Genomic DNA, 18427 nt, shown 5'->3' with positions numbered 1-18427 from the left:
AAGCCCACGCCCCTCCGCTGGAGAGCAGCCCCTGCTCGCCGCAGCTAGAGAAAAGCCCACGCCCCTCCGCTGGAGAGCAGCCCCTGCTCGCCGCAGCTAGAGAAAAGCCCACGCCCCTCCGCTGGAGAGCAGCCCCTGCTCGCCGCAGCTAGAGAAAAGCCCACGCCCCTCCGCTGGAGAGCAGCCCCTGCTCGCCGCAGCTAGAGAAAAGCCCACGCAGCATGAAGAGCCTGCACAGCCATAAATAAAATCATTAAAATACACACCTGAACCTAACACGCAAACTGTTTGCTGAGGTCCCAGGCCCCTCAGTGACAGTTGCCTCTGAGCCACCCGTTCCTTCCACCTGTGCCAGCTTAATCAGAGTCAGAAGTCCTTAGGGCATCCCCACCCAGCAGGTGAGGTAGGGAGGGCCCCTCCCCAGCCTGGTGGGGCACAGGATGGGGGCAAGGGAGAGTGGGGTCAGGCCAGGCCCAGGCTAACTGCTGCAGGTGGTGCCGTGGTAAGGGTTTGGGAAGGTTTCTCTTTACCAATGGTGGAATTCTAATCTTAACAGCTCTAGTGATGATCAGATAGTGACCTTCCCTGCTTGTTCTCCTCAGTCCCAGGAGCCTGGCTTGAGTGGCCTCCGGGTGGGGTGGAGGACAGCCCAGGGCCTGCTTCCCTTCCTCCGGCCTGCCCATGAACCGAGCCCTGCAGGCCATGCTGGCAGCTGTCCAGGATGCCCTCGGGTCAGCAGCATCGAGACCCGGACCTCCCGTGTAGGAGCAGGGCCTTTCACCCTTGGAAAGTCCCCTCCACCCCACCTGCCACAAGCATGTTCCAGGGCCCAGCGGGCCGGGTCTGTCCTACCCATCCCCACAGTCAGGTCCATGGTCAGGTAAGATAAGAGTATCTGAGGGGCGGGAACACCAGCTTGGGTCATGCCTGGGAATCTGTGTCTCTCTGGCTGCAGGCAGAAAGATTACAGCCAAGCCGTCTGGCTCCATTGTGGATTGACCCTTTGAACGCTCCTGGGATCCGAGGTGGCTCTTAGAGTCCTCCCTCTGCGCACGTGGGCTCTAAGCTCCCCGTTTCCCTGATCCTCATCCCTGTAGGGCAGCCCCAGTGAGCCAAGCACACGGGAGCCCCAGCGGGTCCTCCCACAGGACTCAAGCATGGCGTAGCCACCCAGTGGCTACAGGCTTAAGGCCCTCTGTTTAAAGCCACCCCACTTCTGGCTCCGGGCTTGGGGTCCCAGGGAGCCCTGGACAATTCTCTCAGCCAGAGGCCACTCTGGGGACACACATGGACAGAGCTGCAAAGGAACACACAGAGGCCAAGGTGGTTTGGAGAAAGTAGTTGAATTTCGGGTAAGAATTTCCTTACAATTGTGTCTGGCTCAGGGTTGGGCAGGGGGTGGCCAAACCCTCCCCATGTTGCCCAGGTCTCGAGGGGTGGGAGCAGAAAAAAAAAAGTTGAAGGAAGGGTAAGGCCACTGCTACGTCCCGGATGCAACAACCTGGGAAATCATGTTAATTAAGAATCGAAAGTCCTTCTAAACTCTGTAGTACTGCACTTAAAAAATCAAAAATAAGATGCCCAAGTCACAGCTCTGAGGATGGTGGCCCCAGCCCACTCCGGGATGTTGCTGTGATCAGAGTCCTTCCTTGATGGATCCTGGACCTGGTCATCACTTGGGGTCAGGAGGGAAGGTAATCTGTTGCCCAGTCTCAGGATCTTTGCTTGATGGAGGTCCCAGTGATGTCCCAGGAGAGTGGCAGGGGGACTGCAGGTGGGCTGAAGCATCCAATGAGGAGGGGCACAGAGTCTACTTTTTGACTGGGGCAGGACAGAAAAACAGTCACCTTGTTGGAGGTAAGGGAAGAACATAGTTCTCTACAAAGATCAGATTTGCCGAGAGAGGAGATGCTGGTGCTGATTTGTGTGTTGATCTAGGGGTAAGTGGGGGAGAGGGAGTTGACTGGGTGTGGGGCTGGGCTTTGCTGGTGTGGGGGGTGCGGCTCAGAGGTTGCTGAAGAGTTCGTTTTTCTTGCTCCAGTCCATCTGCGGGGCCCGTTTGCTGACGCGCTTCTGGTGGGCCCTCTCTTTGGCCACAGCCAGGGAGATGTTGAAGTCCAGGATGGGGTCGGAGGATGAGGAGGAGGTAGACGAGGGTGCTGTGGAGTCCTGTTTCTTGGGGCTGTCTTGGGAATTCAGCTGCAAAGAGGAGCAAGAGAGCGGGTCTCAGTACCTTGGCGAGGTGCTCCCTTGAGGCTGTGCGCTGGGAAGCCAGGTCACGAGAACAGAACGTGGTTCAGTGTGTGACCTCCACGGCAGGCCGGTGTGCCAGGAGCGAGCGAGGCCTGGGAATGGACTTGCTGTCACCCAGTGCCACCCCCCGCCCGCCCAGCCAGCCGGCCGTACCTCCTCGCTGGTGTCACTGGAGGCGGTTCTTGCCAGGGGTGGCATGGGGCTCTCAGAGGCCGTCTCGGCCAGGGCTTCAGGACTGTTCTCCTGGTGCAGAAAGGAGAGGAGGCATGTGGGTGGGCATTCCCGGGGAATATGGGGCCTCGGTCTGAGCCCTGCCATACACCCCAGAGCCCCGCTGCCTGAGCCTGCCAGGGACCCGCGAGAATTTACATTTTCACATTCTTCCAAGGATCAGAGGGCAGCCGGGTTCCACCATCCAGGGCAGCGGGACCATCCCTCGTGGGATTAGCTGGATGGCTCACCCCGCCCCCGTCCTCCCAGGCAGCCTCTGGGGTTGACTCCTCCTTGGCACAGTGACCACGGAGGGGCCTCCTGGGGTGTGGGGGTGCCGGGAGACTCTGCTCGGTGTGGGGGACACCCGTGATGCCCCCTGAGTCTCTTGCAGCCCACCTGACTTGTTTACTTGGACTTGACCCCGGATTCTTGAAATCTTAACCCCCAAGCAGCCAAGAAGGGCTTCGAGGGAATAAGGTGGGGGAGGGTGAGAGACCCACAGAGGAAGTGACTGAAGGCTCAGGTGGTTCAGGGCCTTCTTGCTACACAACCCCCCAACCCCGGCAGGATACCCCAGGGAAAGGAAGCCTTGGAGCAGACCCCGAGGAGCCCTCCCGCCCTGTGGTCTGATCCCGAGGGGGCTGTCCCAGAGCCCAGGCCTTGGGCTGCAGCTGGGCACTCCACTTCTGCCTGGGTTCCTGTGGCCCCAGCTGGCACCGGGCCGCACCATCTCTCCCCCGGTCCCCACTGCCTCCTCTTCCCTTTGGCCCGGGTAGGAGGGGCTTTGTTCTCCCAACCCAGACTGGAAGTAGCAGGGCCTGGGCAGCCCACGGGCAGACACTGCCGCTCTGTTCTTGGGGGGAAGAATGGCCTCCTGTGTGGTGGGCAGCTGGAGGCGGGGCCTGTCACCCAGGATGGTGGCTGCGGAGGGCCTGGCCAGGAGGCCCGTCCCCTCTGCCTCGGCCCCAGGCTGGGGCCCTTACACGGCCTGGGGCTCGGGAGGGATCTGCCAGGAGACACCAAGTTTACACCTGAACCAGACAGTGTCCTCCTCCTCACCACGCCCCCTCCCCCGCCTCCCGCAGCCCCAGGACTGAGCCCGAGAAGCATCAAGGCTCTGCTTTTACCTTCTCGATCTCCCCATTGGTAATGGGCTCAGGCAAGGGACCTGGATGGGGAAGAGAAGAGCGCAGGTGAGTCAGAAGCTGTGGACGGAGCAGGGCGCGGAAGGCGGGGGCCGTGGGTTTGGGTAGACCACTCGACCTTGTGCCCCAAGGCCAGTGTTTAAGTCTCTTGACTGCCACCCACTATAGTACACTGGACATTTTGACAACCCAGCAGCCGCAGACTATGTAGCATTTCACAAAACAACTTGCCTTTACTACATCACAAGGCTCTTTGATATTTCCTATTTAGTCTGATTAAAAAGACGGGGGAGGGACATGTACACTGCTATATTTAAAGTGGATAGCCAACAAGAACTTACTGTACAGCACAGGGAACTCTGCTCAGTGTTAAGTGGCGGCCTGGACGGGAGGGGGGTTTGGGAGAGAATGGATACATGTATATGTACGGCTGAGTCCCTAAGCTGTTCACCTGAAACTGTCATAACATTGTTAATCGGCTATATTCCAATACAAAATAAAAAGTTAAAGGAAAAAAGGTGCCTACTTAATTAATCCCAAGAACCACTGATGAGTAAGGAGCTGTTTGAAAAAAGCACTGTTGTAGACGGGGTTGAAATTCCAGGCAGCTGCCTCCCAACCACCCAGGAAGTTGGTTAGAAATACAGATCCCTGGGCTTTGACACCAGGGTGTTTATCTAAGTGGGTCTGGGACAGGCCTAGGAATCAGTATTTTTCTAATGCTTCCTAGGTGACGGTTGTGTCAACATAACTGGGATCACGCCCTGGTTATGACCATCAGCTGCTAAAGAACCCCAACTCCTCCTGGCCTGTGTGGGGATGGAGGGGGGCCCAGGGCTCAGGGCAGAGTCCTGGGCGTGCCATCCCCCAGCCAGGGGGGAACCCGGTGGTGGCAGGTGGGGTCAGAGGGCGGGGACACGGCCTGGGGTCACCCTCCCAGGCCTCACTCAGGGTAGACGCCCCACCTGGCCGCAAAGGGGGCTGTTCCATCTCAGGTCAGCCTGGGTGGGTTTCTTCTGAACTCTTAGCTTAAGGTCAGGGTACGTCTTTCTCCTTGCTCTGGACCGGGGCAGGCACACCTCTCATCCAGCCCTCCCACAGTGGCTGGGCAGGGGACTGCGGGACACAGGGACCCTGACTCACCCTCCACTGTACCCTGCTCACCCGTGAGCTGTGGGCTGCTCAGCTGTGGGCAGGGGGCAGCAGCTGGGGACATGCAGAGTTACATCCACTTGGGAGGGGGACACCTGGGCAGGGGACTCGCCCCCACGCCTCCCTCTGCAGGTCCTCTGATCAGAGGCCGCAGTCATGGAGGTTCCCAGGGCCCTTCCTGCCCAGCCAGGGGGAAGAGAGAGGGTTGATGACTTGGGAGTTGGGGGAGAAGGATGCTGGGGGAGGCAGGGGAAGGTATAGGAGCAGCCAAGGGGAGTCCAGATTTCAGCTGTGTCTTCCCACACCGGGGCCTCCCTAGTGGCTCAGTGGTAGAGAATCCGCCTGCCAATTCAGGAGACCTGGGTTCCATCCCTGGGTCAGGAAGATCCCCTGGAGAAGGGCATGGTGACCCACTCCAGTATTCTGGCCTAGGAGAACTCCACAGACAGATGAGCCTGGTGGGCTGCAGACCACGGGATTGCAGAGTCAGGCGGGACTCAGCCACTAGCACTTTCCCTTTCCCACACCACACTGCCGAGAGCAAGGCTGGGGATTTCTCGGGGCCTCAGCTTTCCCCCTGATGAGGATGGGGATTATCGGACTCACCTGCTTTCCATGAACTTGGGAGACAAGGGCACAGTGGTACCCACCTCCCATGACCGGAGTCTGCTAGGGACTTCCAGGATACCCCCAGGACCCACTGGGCCCCTCCAAGCTAGCGATCTGAATTTGTGGCAAGACCTCTGTGTGGACCCCTGTGCTCCACATCTGACCCTCAAGGAAGCCCCACCCACTGCACAGTCCAAAGAAGTTCCACCCAGCGCCCCCCACCCCCCTGGGAGCTATCTTCATCTTCCCAGGGAGAAGGTCCAGACCAGGCAGCACAGCGCGGCTCAGCTCCTCCTTGTCCTGGCTCGGGCCAGGGCGGGGGAGGTGCCAGGCTTGGCAGGGTGATGGAGGGGAGGGGGAGGGCAGGGGCCCAGGGACCCACCGCTCTCTGGAGCCAGCAAGCCTGGGTTTCCAAGACAACCTGAGAGAAGGGAAGGGGAGGCACTGGGCCCCTGTCACTGGACTCTGATCTGACCAAGCCAAGGCTGGAAGCCGCCCCAGAGTTAACTGTTTCCTTGCATCGGCCCTGCCCTGAGTGCTTACCGCGGGTAGAGTCGGGCGGGGGGGGGGTCCCCTCCCTCTGCGGAATCAGCAACCCATTCCATCTCACCATCCCTTGTGTGGGTCCCCACCCCCCACCCCCCAGCCATACTCCATCTGCAGAAACCTACTGCCTACGCCGGCTTTCTCTCCCTTACCCTCTCCCCCAACCCACACTGCCTGCCTCCCCTCACGTGGGACCCAATAAAGTCCAGAGCACATTCCTGACCCGGGGGGGCCTCAGGCTGCCAAGCCCAGCTCACCTTGCAGGTGCTCCTGCGAAGGGATCACTTTGCATTTCTTGAAGAACTCGTCCGTCTCCCTGTCCACCACCAGCAGCTTGGCCTCGTCCCCGCCGGCCTTGATGGCGGACACCACCTCCCCGTGCGGCTTGCCCTCCACGCAGACCCCGTTCACCTGTGGGTGGGGGCAGAGGTTACCTGCATAGGTCTCAGTTCTGGGCGGGGGGCAGGTGAAGGCTGAGCTGGTTGGCAATCGGGGAACACACAGTGCCCACCCCAGCCCCCTACCCCTGCCTGTAGAGCCCTGAACCAGGCCGTGTGGTCCTCCCACTTGACGGTCGGATGGGGAGGCAGGACACGTGGGAAAAGCCAAAGAAAATACCCGGCCAAGACTGAACAAACACAGCTGTGACAGACGGTTTGGGAAGGGTCTGGGAGGCCTGGGTTGGGCCCCAGCGTTTCTAGGTACTTCCCTGCCTGGGCCTTGGTTTGCTCGCCTGTAAACTGAGACGTCTTGGGAGAGCTGATCTTCCAGCTCTGAGGCTCTAAGGCTGAGATTCTGGGACCTGCCCCAGGCCCTGGGTTCACGTTTCCTCTTCTGACCGGCAGAGCACAAGGGTGCAAGAGCGTGCCTGCCAGCCTCACTCGGGGGACGGATTTCATGGTCCCCAGCCCCGCCCTGTCCCCGTGCTGGCATGGAGGCCTCGGAGAGCGGGCAACTGGCTGTGGCCCAGGCAGCTCCCTGGACGGATGCGGGATCTGTGGGCCGCTGAGCGTGTCTGCTCGGCGAGAAGAGCCCATAGGAGGTGCAAACAGGAAAGAAGTCAGTTCACCTCTCTATCTGTCCATCCATCCATTCACCCATCTTTCCTTCCTTCTTTAAAAATCTTTTTCTTGGCTGCACCTCGCAGCTCGTGAGATCTTAGTTCCCTGACCAAGGACCCAGGAGTGGAAGTGTGGCGTCCTAACCACTGGACCACCAGGGAATCCCCCATCTTTCCTTCCTTCCCTCTTGCCCATTCACCCACCATTCTCCCCTTCCCTCCCGCCCTCTCTCTAGCATCTATGGGCTGTCCAGGCCTCACGGGCTAACCAAGGAGCAGGTGGTATGTTGGCTGCCGTGGAGGAGGCCACTGGGAAGGAGGAGCCTGGGAAGGGGGCAGGAAGCCTCACGTTACCTCCACGATGCGGTCTTGGGCCCGGAGCCCCGAGGCCTCGGCGGGAGAGTCTGGGTCCACGGCCCGGATGAACTGGCCTGGCTTGGACTTGTCGCTGTGCAGGTTGAAGCCGTAACCATTGGGGCCCTTCTTCATGGCGCAGAGCCGAGGCCGAAGCTCGCGCTGTGGAGAGAAAGGAGGGGCCGTGGTTCTTCCACACCGGCCTGGGGTGCTGCCCTCCCCGCTCTGTGCCTGACCCCATCCCCTCTGACCGAGGGAGGCTCCTCAGATCCTCCAGCAGCCAGAGAGAATGCTGGCCAGGGACCCTGCCCTGCCGCAACCTGCCTGGGTGCCCCTGGGCACAGAGCTGCTCCTGAGTCCATGCCACTGTTCCCTCTTTCGGCAAGTGAGGGGTGGGAGCAGACTAGCTCAGGTCTCTGCCTTTCTGACATTCTAAGGTTAATCATGATATTTTTTTGGCCACACCAAGAGGCATGTGAAATCTGAGTTACCCAACCAGGGATGGAACATATGCCCCCTGCATGAGACGTGTCAAGTCAACCACTGGAGCGCTAGGGAAGTCCCTTTGTCATGGTGTTTTGATGGCTACCTCATCCCTCCCAGCTAATGGCTTGGTCTGCTTCTCCCCTGGTAGCATCCCTGCCAACCTGAGTACCTGGGACAGTGACTGGGGACCCCCGGCCCTTTTGTACCCTCCTCTCTGCAGGGGGAAGCAAGGGCAGGTGGTTACTCAGAGCTGGTTTACATATTTACAGTAAAGCCTTCCCTTGCCTACATGGACTCCCGGCTTGTCCCCACCAAGCCAAAAGGCCCACCTAAAGGGAGCTGGGAGCCAGATGACCATGGGGCTGAGGGAGGTACAGCCAGGGGTCCCGGACGTCCCACCAGCAGAAGCAAGGCCGAGGACAAAGGTAGTGACAGACTGCAAAGAGCCTGCTGGATACCAGGGAGCCTGAATGGGGAGGGGGCGGTGGAGAGCAGGGCTGGACTGTGGGGAGCCCCGTGCGGCTGTGACCTGGGGAGGACCCGCCAAGAGCCCACAGACAGGCTGTGTGCAAACACTCAGACCCTCAGCTCCCACCATCCTCGACCCAGCTTCAGCGCCTGCGGCCCAAGGGCACATTTACAGGTGGAGGGAGCTGAGGCGGTCTGAGCTCGGAGCCCACGGACAGACATGGGTTCCCTCTCCCCCAGCCCCCAAGCCTGCCAGTTTGGAATTATCACCCGGATGCCAGGCAAAGAGCAAAAGCCGAAGTCAGGGCCCTGGCCCAGCTTCCAGCTTCCCGGCTCAGTGACCCAGAGCAAGTCATTTCCTTCTTAGAGCCTTGGGTTCCTTGTTTATAGACCGTTCTTAGTGCCACCTGCCTCCCAGGGGTGCTAGGAGGTCCAGTTAACATACGTGGGAGCCCCTGTGCACGTGGGGACGCCCCATCGTTGCTAATACCAGACAGTCACAGGAAGCGGAGAGGTGAGATTCTGAGGGTGGGGTGCTGGTCGCTCTGAAACCTCACTGCCCAGCTGGGAGAGAAGGCAAGGGAGGGGCGGGGCGGGGAGGACCCACAGGCCTCCTGCCCCAACCTGCCGGGCCCAGGAGGCAGCTGCCACCTGCGGTGGACTCAGTCCCCACCCCTCAGCTCCCCGGAGGATGGGGAGTGTGGGGTGGGGAGGGTGACTCTGCTTTCCTTCAGAGGCCTGGGCGGGCCTTTCAGCTTCAGGATGTTGATTGGGGGTGTAGAGAGGCCCAGACCGGAAGGAGGGTGAGGTGACAGTTAGGCTTGGCTTTACCCAACCTGGGCATCCCAGACAGGGGCAGAAGCACTTACGTGAGCATGAAAAAGGGGAGGGGGGCCCACTCCCCAGGGACTCCCCATGCCCACCCCCTGTTGGTTGTCACCCGCCCCCCCCATCTAGTTCCGGGAGTAAGTGAGGCTCTTCTCCCCTCAAGCTAAGCCCTCCCCCAGCCCTGGGGGGGAGGAGGAACAGGTCCGACCAGTTGCCACCACGGGGAGGCTCGGCTTTCTGTGGGCAGCACTCCGCTGTCACCCTGAGAAAGCGGGGAGGGTGAATCATGGGAAGCCAGAGGGTGGCCCGCTGTCTCCTGCCCCTCCCGCCGCCCCTGACTCCAAAGAGCCTCTCTCCCATGGGTTAGGACCCTAGCCCTAACCCCCATCCTGGAGATGGTGAAAGTGAGACCCCAGACGTGAAGCCCATAGCCTGAGCACTCCGGCAGAGGAGCCAGGACTCCACCCGGGGCTCTGACTTGGAAACCTGTGTGCCCTGCCACCATCCACGGCAGGACCCAAAGCCTAGACCGGGAGGAGGCCCACTTGGGCAAGAGCTGCAAACTCAGGCTGCAGCCTCTGCTGCGAGGGGCGGGGAGATGATGAAACCACAGGCTTCCTTCCGGAGAGGGCGGCTCAGCTGGGAGCAGGCAGGCCCGGTGGCTTCCCTTACTGATCCGGAGCACCTGGCACCCTGGGGACCCTTGCCTGGGGACCCGTCCTTTGCACCTCACGCCCCTCTGCCAGGCCATAAGGATCTCAGGAAGTGGTAGATCCCCCTCCAGGGGCCCAGGAAACCCCAGGCATTTTCTGAGGTGCTCAGGCTACTATAGAACCCCACCCAGCTCCTACCTTCCCAACCTGCCCCCCCCAGACTGGGCAGGGGGCTCCCCTTCCTTCTCGTGTTTCTCTCCACCCCTCCTCCAGCTGCCTCCAGAACTGTCACTGCCAGCTGCTGAGTCAGTCATCAAAGGAGCCTAGCCCGGCCTGGCAGAGGCTGGTGCTGTCTGGAGCCTGGGGCAGCTCCCTGAGGCCCCGCACTGAGAAGATGCGGAGAGCTCAGGCACTGGCCAGAGTTTGGCCACCGCTGCTCTGGGCCTGGGCCCCTGGAGCTGGGGCAAGGGGAAACGTGGGCCCTCCAGGATATCCTGGGTCTGGTATGGGGCCCCCAGGAGCTCACAAGTGGCCTTGAGCTGTGGTTGCAGCTCCAGAGGGGTCTGCGCTGGAGGTGGGGTGACTTCGAGGGGAATATGGCCACAGAGTGTTCAGAGACTCAGGTGGGTGACCATGGCAGCTTGGAAGTAAAAAATCAGGATCTGCTCAGTGAGGAGACTGGCAGAGAAGTGAGAAGAGGGTCCGCGAGGCAGTGGTGGCTGAGGGTCTGTGCAAATGGGCTGGGGAGGCTGGGGCTGGACGAATCTCTCACTCCCGGGACAATACCAGAAGCGATTTCTGGAAAAGACCCCTTCAGGAGCGCTGCCTCCAGATTCTTCTCCCGCGGGCTTCTCCCACTCTCCAGGTCTCAGGAGGTCCCAAACCCTGCACAGGCCTGGTGGCTGCTCCTCCACCACCTCCCCACCACCCCCAGGGAGCCCAGCCCCACCCCTGAGTGGCCGCCCAGTCACCTCCACCCACGCGGCCCAGGGAGCGGGCGTCGGGCACGGAATTCAGTAGGCACCATCAGCAGCCACCTGGGAGGCTGGGGAAAGTCGATACCTAATCCCGGTGACCGTCTCTGGGGAGCGAGCAGGCCAGGGCCACTCCCTGCTCCTCCCCAGGGAGGGGAGGCTGGGGGCCAACGCCCCACTGGGCCATCCCCTCCCTGGCCAATGCCATGGTGATGAGCCTTATAGAAAATATCCCACAGGCTTGCCGGCTCTGGGTCCCAAAAGGTGGGGCTGGAGGAGCAGAAGACCAGGGTGGCCAGGAGAATGGACAGAGGTGACTGGTCACTGCCCCTCCCCCAGCCCAGGCTTTATGCAAATAAGATAAGAATGGTACCTCCTGCCCCCAGCCAGGGAATCGGCCTCAGCAAGGGGGGATGGGTGGGGGGGGGCGGGCGGTGGAGACAGGGAGACCTGGTCCTTCTGGTGGGGGAGGGGTGGGGATACTAGGGGGAAGGGGCCAGGGCTGCTCTGGAGACAGACCTGCGTCTGGCGCCAGCTCTTCAAGGAAACCAGGGTGGAGGAAGCGGCTCTGCCTGGGGGCGCGTGTGACCGGGCAGCGTGCGGGCACTGTCTTTTAGGGCAGGCTGCGGAGTGACCGGGAACTCAGACCACAGGCCAGGGTCCAGGGCTCTGGGCTGAAAGCATCCTCTCCTCACCCAAAGGGAGGGATGACCAAGGGCTTGGCTGCCACTGACCCATGACCTCTGACCCCGATGTGCCTTCATGTATTTCACCCTAGAAGACCCCCACCCAAGGTCTGCACACACTGAGGAATCCCAGACAACCTCCCTTTGTGGAAAAAGAAGGGACTCTGGCCCTTGATTCCGCTGCTTCTCAGCCGGAAGGCCTCTTTCTGGAGCCTCGCAGGGTGGGATCCAGATGATAAGGGGGGGCGGGGGCTGGCTACCGCTCTGACACTGCCCCCCAAGGGCCCTGAGCCAGGTCCTCCCTGGCTCTTCTCTCCTGGTGCTGGCCAGAGACACGTCGATGGAGTGTTTGGCTCAGGTCTCCCCAGGGCTGGGCAAGCCTGGGATGGAGCAGGCTGGTACCTGGGCTGCTGCCTGGCTGGACACCGTCCAGGCTGGCCGCCCCATGCCTGCCTGCCCATCACCCTTCTCATCCCTTTCCCTCCTCCCAGAAGTCACTGGATTTAACTCCCGTGGGCGGTCCCAAGAGGCTCTGTAAGGACCTTCTTGGAGATTGTGAAATTGGGACTCTACTGAAATAACAAAGAGCAGCTGGCCTTTAATGAGCACTTGCTACGTGCCAAGCACCACACTGGGGCTTTTAAGTGTATTTTCTCACTAAGACCCAACTATAACTCTTCGAGGAAGGTATTACCACCCTCACTTCACAGTGGAGGAAAGCTGGGTTCAAATAGACGGCATAAATTGCTCAAGTACATGCAGCTGATGGGAGAAGAGGGTAGACTTTGAGCTCAGATCTAGAGCGGCAAGGTAAAGAATCCTCCTGCCAAGCAGGAGACAAGGCTTCAATCCCTGGAGAAGGGAATGGCGACCCACTCCAGTATTCTTGCCTGGAGAATCCCATGGACAGAGGAGCCTGGCGGGTACAGTCCACGGGGTTGCAAAGAGCTGGGCACGACTTAACAACTAAAGCAGCTTGTCTCACAGAAACAGAAGCCAGTCATGTTGGTAACTTAGAAGGTTCCAGCAGCCATATTAAAGAGTAAAACAGAAACACAAGTAATCAATTTTAACCTTATTTAAACACAACATATCCAAAATATCATCATCCCAACAGGTAATCTAGTGAAAAGTTAGTAATGGGATATTTTACATCCTTTGGTCTGTACATCCTTCACTGCACATCTCAATTTCGACTAGCACATTTCAAGCGCTAGGAGTCACGTGCGGCCAGTGGCTGCCGAAAGGCCCATTCTACAGACCCCAGAGGTCTCACTCTCAACTATTTCTACGTCCCTACGGCCTTTGCTATTTCATTTGGGCATCACGGCCTTATAACAAGCAGAGAGAGGCTGGAGCCTTTGTCCCTGGGAAGTCAGAGCTCTGCCCTCAGTCCCACGGTCGTGAGTGATACTAGAACCCAGATCTAACCCAACAGTCAAGGTAGGCCTCTGCAGGTGGGAGGCAGGGGGGTCCTTTGTGCTACAGGGGAGCCCCAGAGCCAGCAAGGGCAGCTCTCAGGCCCTGGAGATGAAGGTACAGACTGGGTCACTCTCGTCCAGGCCCATCACACGAGAAGGATGGGCCCTGGAGCCCACCCCTTTTGGGCCAACACCTTCCATCAGGGCTGACACCTTTCCTGACCGTGTCCCCTGGAGACAGAAACACCTGGGAACCCTGAACCCTTACAGGGAGCTGGTTCCAGCAGCCTGAACTTATGCCTATGTGATGGCCCTGGTGTGGCTCGGAATGTGATGGGCAGAGTCGGAGTGAGCAGGGTTCTCAGACACCGCCCTGCTGCAAGGTAGGGCTCACTAGCACAGAAGCCAGGGGCCACCCCCTGAACCGATGGAGCCTCAGCCTCCACAAGCAGACAATAGGGCCAATCTCTGTCTCACAGGGTGGTTGTGGGGATTCACTGAGATAAGTAAGGCGTGTTTAGTACAGAGCACGTTGCCAGACACAGATAATAGCTACCATTTATTATTTATCAAGTTACAAAATGGAGAAAATAATACCTAATTTGCAGGGTTGTGGTGGGGGGGAAAAAAAAGAACAATGGAATTTGTATCATTATCTTTAGGGCACAGGGCCGGGCAATTAGCAGACTCAGGAGAAATGTGGGTTTCCTTCTCTGCCTTGAGCTCCTATTACCAGAGCTCTGCTTTCTCTAAGAGGCTTGCAGCGTCCACATAACCTTGGTAAGGCCCCTTCTTCTCCTAATTCCTAACCCCTCCACTTTCTTGGGGGCTGGTGGATGGGAAGCCTACGAAGGCAGAGAAGAGCCCCCATGGAGACATGACAGGGTTCCTTGAGAAAGAAGCCCCTTTCCTCTCTCCAGGAGAATGTCTCCAGGATTGAACAGGAACCAAAGATAAGGGGGGTGGTGGGGGGTGATCCCTGGGGAATGAGAAATCCCAAGTATGCGGTTTAAGAAGAGGAACGGTTTAAGAAGAGGAACCAACGGACACAGGAACCGTCCCACCCTGTCCCTTTCAAATCCAAACACCCTGCAGCTCAAATCCCCCTCTGCCCTCGCCGGCTCCAACTCTGTGTGAGATGAAACCTGGAAAAAGGTTGGAGGCTGCCAGCGAATTGTGCCCACCCCGCACTGTGCCACCCAGGGTGCCTACCCGGTCTCTGCCTCTGGGATCAGCGTCAGGTGTGGCGGAAACCCACCCCCCCCAGCTGGGCACTTACACTCCCCTTCCTCCCCATCATCTCATTAAATCTCCCCCACAACCCTGCAGGCTGGGAGCCTCCCTCCCCATTTCACAGAGGAAGAAGCTGAGGCTTGCAGGGAACGATGCCAGCAGGGCTGGCATTCCCAGACTTCTGGCTTTAAAATGGAAGCTGCTAGTAGACAAGAAAAAGCCAATAAGTTCTATCTGGAATTCCGATCTCTGGGTGTGCTCTCTAGGCACAAGCAGGCCCAGCTGGGCTGGGCTGAGATGACCTAGGACAAAGGTCCCCCAAGGCTGTTTAGCACTCATTCATTCATGCAAAAATTATTGAGTCCCTCCCTGCCCTGAGCCTGGACAGCGTGGGGTGATAAACATAAATAAGCTACAGCTGTTGCCCTTGGGACTCTGAACGAGGTGGGGGGAGAGGTGAACAGATGATTCAGATACTGGGCGTTGGGGGGTGAGAAAAGTGGAAGGACAGGGAACTCATGTTGCCTGCGGGGTAGAGGAAAGGCCACCTGGGAGCTGAGTGGTCTTAGGGAGCCGAGGGTTCCCAAGGGTTTGCTGTCACCCCCAGATTAAACAAGAGGAAATGGAAGCTCAGAGAAACTTCGCCCGAGGTGGCTCGGCGAGTGCGAATACCAGGTGCAGAGGCTCAAAGCGCATGGCACTCTGGGAGGGAATCCGGCCTTGGTGTGGCTCAGTGGGCTGGGGGTGTCCGAGAGGGGCAGTGCGGGAGGGAGGCGACCAGATTGTGAAGGGCTGATTATTCAACAGTAGTGATCCCAGACTGAGCATCTAGGGATGCCAGGCTTGGCCACAGCTGCCCGTGTCCAACAGGAGGGGCAGATCCAGGCCCGGCTGCCCCCTTGGGTGAGCGTGTAATCATCACTGTGAAATGTTTATTAACCCAGAGCCTGGCCACCAATGTTCACTGAGTGCTTACTTAGTGAAGGCTCTGAGCTACTGGCTTAACAGACATCCTCATGTAACCCACCAACCCCACGAGGCTGCTGCTGTCACTCCTGAATTAAACGAGAGGAAATGGAAGCTCAGAGAAACTTGGCTCAAGGTGGCCCAGCGAGTACAGCTGAGCAGAGGTGCTGTGGCTCCTCCCTCCCTGGGGTGGACGTGGGCCGGGCTGGAAGCACCCCACTCCTTTCTCTGAGACCAGTGCTACGAGCACCCCTTTGCCTTCTGTCCTGAACTGTTGTTGACCCAGGCCGCTCCTCCCAATGAGATGTCACCTGCCACCCTCTCTGCTTGACAACTCCCCACCAAAACCTTTTCCACTTCTGAGAACTAACGGAGATGTCATGACAGCCCCCACAAATAAATTCAGATTCAAAGTAATCAATAACATGCGAAAGCTGTATGTATCCCTTATACAGACCCTCCCCCTTGTCTTCTTGGGGAACACTGAACTCTTGTGTCTATTAACTTTTTTGTTTTGAAGACAGGGTGAGTCACCTGCATGCCCACCATACCAATTTCACAGGAATTTCCTACCAGAGGGGATTAACACTGCTGAGCGGCTACACAGAGGCTAAGGGAGATCCCAGCTCGTGGCTGGGATTCAAATACCTGGGCGCACAAGGAGCTCAGTCCAGCACCCACTAGGGGCTCAAGCGTATTATTATTCGTAAAATCCTAGAGAAGGCAGGTGTCACTGGAATCCAGTGCTCCCATTTTATCGATGGCAGAACCAAGGCTCAGAGAAGTTCTGTCTTGCTTGTTGACCCAAAATCCCAAGAGGCCTGGTGATGCTGTCCCAGGGAATGGCTGGAGGAACTGGCCGGATAAAGCATACACACGGATGCAGGGGTCACACCCCCACTTGGGGGAAACCCCATTCTGTGGTCTCCCAGAGAGCGGGAGCCAACCTCTGCTGCTTCTCAGACGGCCTGGCAGGGGAGCGCACGTGGAAGGTCAAGCCTCCATCCTGGCCTCGGAGTCCCCCACCCCTAGCAGCAAAACCGGAAGGGCAGTGGGAGGAGCTGAACATGACTGCAACTTGGGGGGGGGCGGTGTGGGTTACTTGTGCAAGTGCTCAAGTCCATAAAAAAAAACCCACAAAAACGGGAATGCTAAGTAGGTGCCCTTGGCACAAAGTTCAAACTGGATTTGTCTGGGACCAGAGATCATGAGTTCCAACTCCCTGGGGTCAACCCCCTGCCAGGGTGCTCTGACCCCACCCCCACCCTTGCCAAGGCCAGCTTGGCAGCTGCAGGAAGTGGGCTCCCAGTGGCCCTGGCATTCCCAGCACCCAGCTCCGGCTGGACAGGGCTCCTGGTGACCTCACTTCTACCAAACCAGTTGGTCCTCTCAGGCTCCACCTTCAAACTGAAAGGCTCAAGTGTGCCCTTTCTCTGTCACGGGAGGCTCCTACCGGTACCACGGACACCCCTGCCGGCAGGTGGAGAGCTGGTGAAGCCGAAGAGGCCCAGGGGAGGCCCTGGCCCTCCTCCCTCCAGTCTCACCTTAAGGCCTCCCCCCCTCTCTGGGCAAGGAAGGCTCAGTACAAGTCCTTCCTGCAGCTGATCCAGCGTGGGCAGAAAGCAACCAGCCTGCTTGCTGTCCAGGGCCTGGAATGGGACAGCCGGTGCCAGGCAAGACCACCTGCCCGTGGTGACCTCCTGGCTGCTGTCCCACCCCCCACCCCCACAGCCAGCCACTTCTCCAAGGTCTTCCCTCCTGCTCCCAGATACGAGCTAGCTTACTCCTCACATTCCTGAGAATCATAAATCCTCCTGGGGGCAGAGCTGCCACCACCCCGGGACCAGACGCCCCTGCACCTCCTCCCTCAGCCCCGCCCCCACACATCTCCTGCAGATGGTGGAGCTTCTTTCTTAGAAGTCACGCTGGACTTCAGGAGGATGAAGTCCACCAGGCTGAAGTTAATGATACACAGGCCAGCGGGCTGTGGGGAAGGGGGGAAGGGCCCCCTCCTCTCCCCTCTCCTCCCACCGCTGCAGCTCCACACAGAAAGAGGGTGGTTATTCCTCCGGCTTTTCGAAGTCCGGCCGCTTCATTTGCCACCCCCAGGGGCCTGTGGAGGGAGCTGGCCACTCGGAGGTGGGGTGGAATTGGGGGTCCCAAAGGATCGGAGCAGATAGCCACCAACAGAGTGGAGGAAAGGGAGACTGGGCTTCCTTGAGCCGCCCTCCTTCACCCTCACTCCCTAAGGCGCTCAGGGTCCCAGCCCAGCCTGGGGATGGGACGTAGGGGTCATGGGACGCAGCCTCAAGGCTGTAACTGCCAGTTGGCCCAGTCGGCGGGCGGAAGCAGTCTCGCCTCCGAAGAACGAGTTTCAGAAAGACAAGGCGGGGAGCAGGGCTGGGCATCCGGGGCGCCTGGGTCTCCCCACTACTCTTATCCTTCCCACCCTGTTCCATCCAGCCTCACCGCGAGGCCCGGGCCCGCACTCACCCGCTCCTGAGGGCTCTGCTCGGCCTCGGGAGGCTCTGGCGCGGCGGCCGGCGGCTCATTTTCGCCGCCAGCCCCTCGCTCCTCGGCGGCGGCGGCCGACGGTTCGGCCTGCCCGGGCCCTTCCTGGGCACGCAGCATCTCCTCCCGGACCTGGACGCCCAACTTCTGCAGCCGCTCGTCGGTCTCCGGGTCGACCACCAGCAGGCGCACGGAGTTGAGGGAGGCACGGATGCGGTTCACCACCTGCTGGTGGGTCTCCTTCTCTACGTTCTCGCCGTTCACCTCCACTAGCCGGTCTCCGGCCAGCAGTCCTGACTTCTCGGCCGGCGAGCCGGGCTCCACCAGCCGGATGTACTGGCCTACCTTGCCCTTTTCCCCGTGCAGGTGGAAGCCGTAGCCGTTCGGACCCTTCTCCAGGCAGCAGAGCCGGGGCAGTCGTGCCCCGGCCGCCGCGTCCGCGCTCATCTCGCCTGGCAACGGCTCAGTGGCGCTCAGCGGTGTCCGGAGACGGGCCGGTCCAGCTCCGTGTCCCACCCTGCGGGCAGGGAGACGAGGGCGAGAGCGGCAGGGCAGCCCAGAGAGGCCGGACGGGCCAACAAGTGAGCAGGTGTCCCGGGAGCCGCGGCGGCGAACAGCGAGGAGCCGAAGCCGGGGTTCAAACACCGATCCCCGCCCCGCGCGGCGACTGAGCGTTCCAGAAACCGCCAGGGCCGCATACCCGGGGGGCGGGGCCGCGCGGAGGGTGTGGACCGCCGCAGGCCAATCAGAGGCCTTTCCCGGGAGGCGCTCTGGCCGGGTGAAGGACGCTGGCCAATGGGAGCACTCGGGGGCGGGGCTCTGGGCACCGCTCGGCGCCCCGCGGCGGGAGAAGAAAGAGCGCTCAGGAA

General features: G+C 59.8%; 1 protein-coding gene across 1 annotated transcript; it reads right to left on the bottom strand.

Moving 5' to 3' along the window:
• Positions 1–1324: 1324 nt before the first annotated feature.
• Positions 1325–18219, bottom strand: SLC9A3R1 (SLC9A3 regulator 1). Its single transcript, XM_006045205.4, has 6 exons — positions 17541–18219; positions 7333–7494; positions 6176–6329; positions 3594–3634; positions 2407–2496; positions 1325–2199 (listed from the first exon to the last, which is right to left on the bottom strand). The coding sequence occupies exons 1-6, from the start codon at positions 18003–18005 to the stop codon at positions 2005–2007; spliced, it is 1107 nt and encodes a 368-aa protein (XP_006045267.1). The 5' UTR covers positions 18006–18219; the 3' UTR covers positions 1325–2004.
• Between the last annotated feature and the right edge of the window lie 208 nt (positions 18220–18427).

The sequence above is a fragment of the Bubalus bubalis genome, chromosome 3, assembly GCF_019923935.1.
Source record: "Bubalus bubalis isolate 160015118507 breed Murrah chromosome 3, NDDB_SH_1, whole genome shotgun sequence".
In the NCBI taxonomy this organism is placed as follows: Eukaryota; Metazoa; Chordata; class Mammalia; order Artiodactyla; family Bovidae; genus Bubalus; species Bubalus bubalis.
This window is presented reverse-complemented; position numbering and strand designations above follow the sequence as displayed.

Bases quoted from the DNA above. Each gene is read 5' to 3' on its own strand.
- SLC9A3R1 (XM_006045205.4), bottom strand. From the start codon at position 18,005: ATGAGCGCGGACGCGGCGGCCGGGGCACGACTGCCCCGGCTCTGCTGC. The intron at 6,330-7,332 runs GTAACGTGAGGC...CCCCACCCACAG, and splicing joins CCCAAGACCGCATCGTGGAG to GTGAACGGGGTCTGCGTGGA. The intron at 2,200-2,406 runs GTACGGCCGGCT...TCCTCTTTGCAG, and splicing joins CCAGTGACACCAGCGAGGAG to CTGAATTCCCAAGACAGCCC.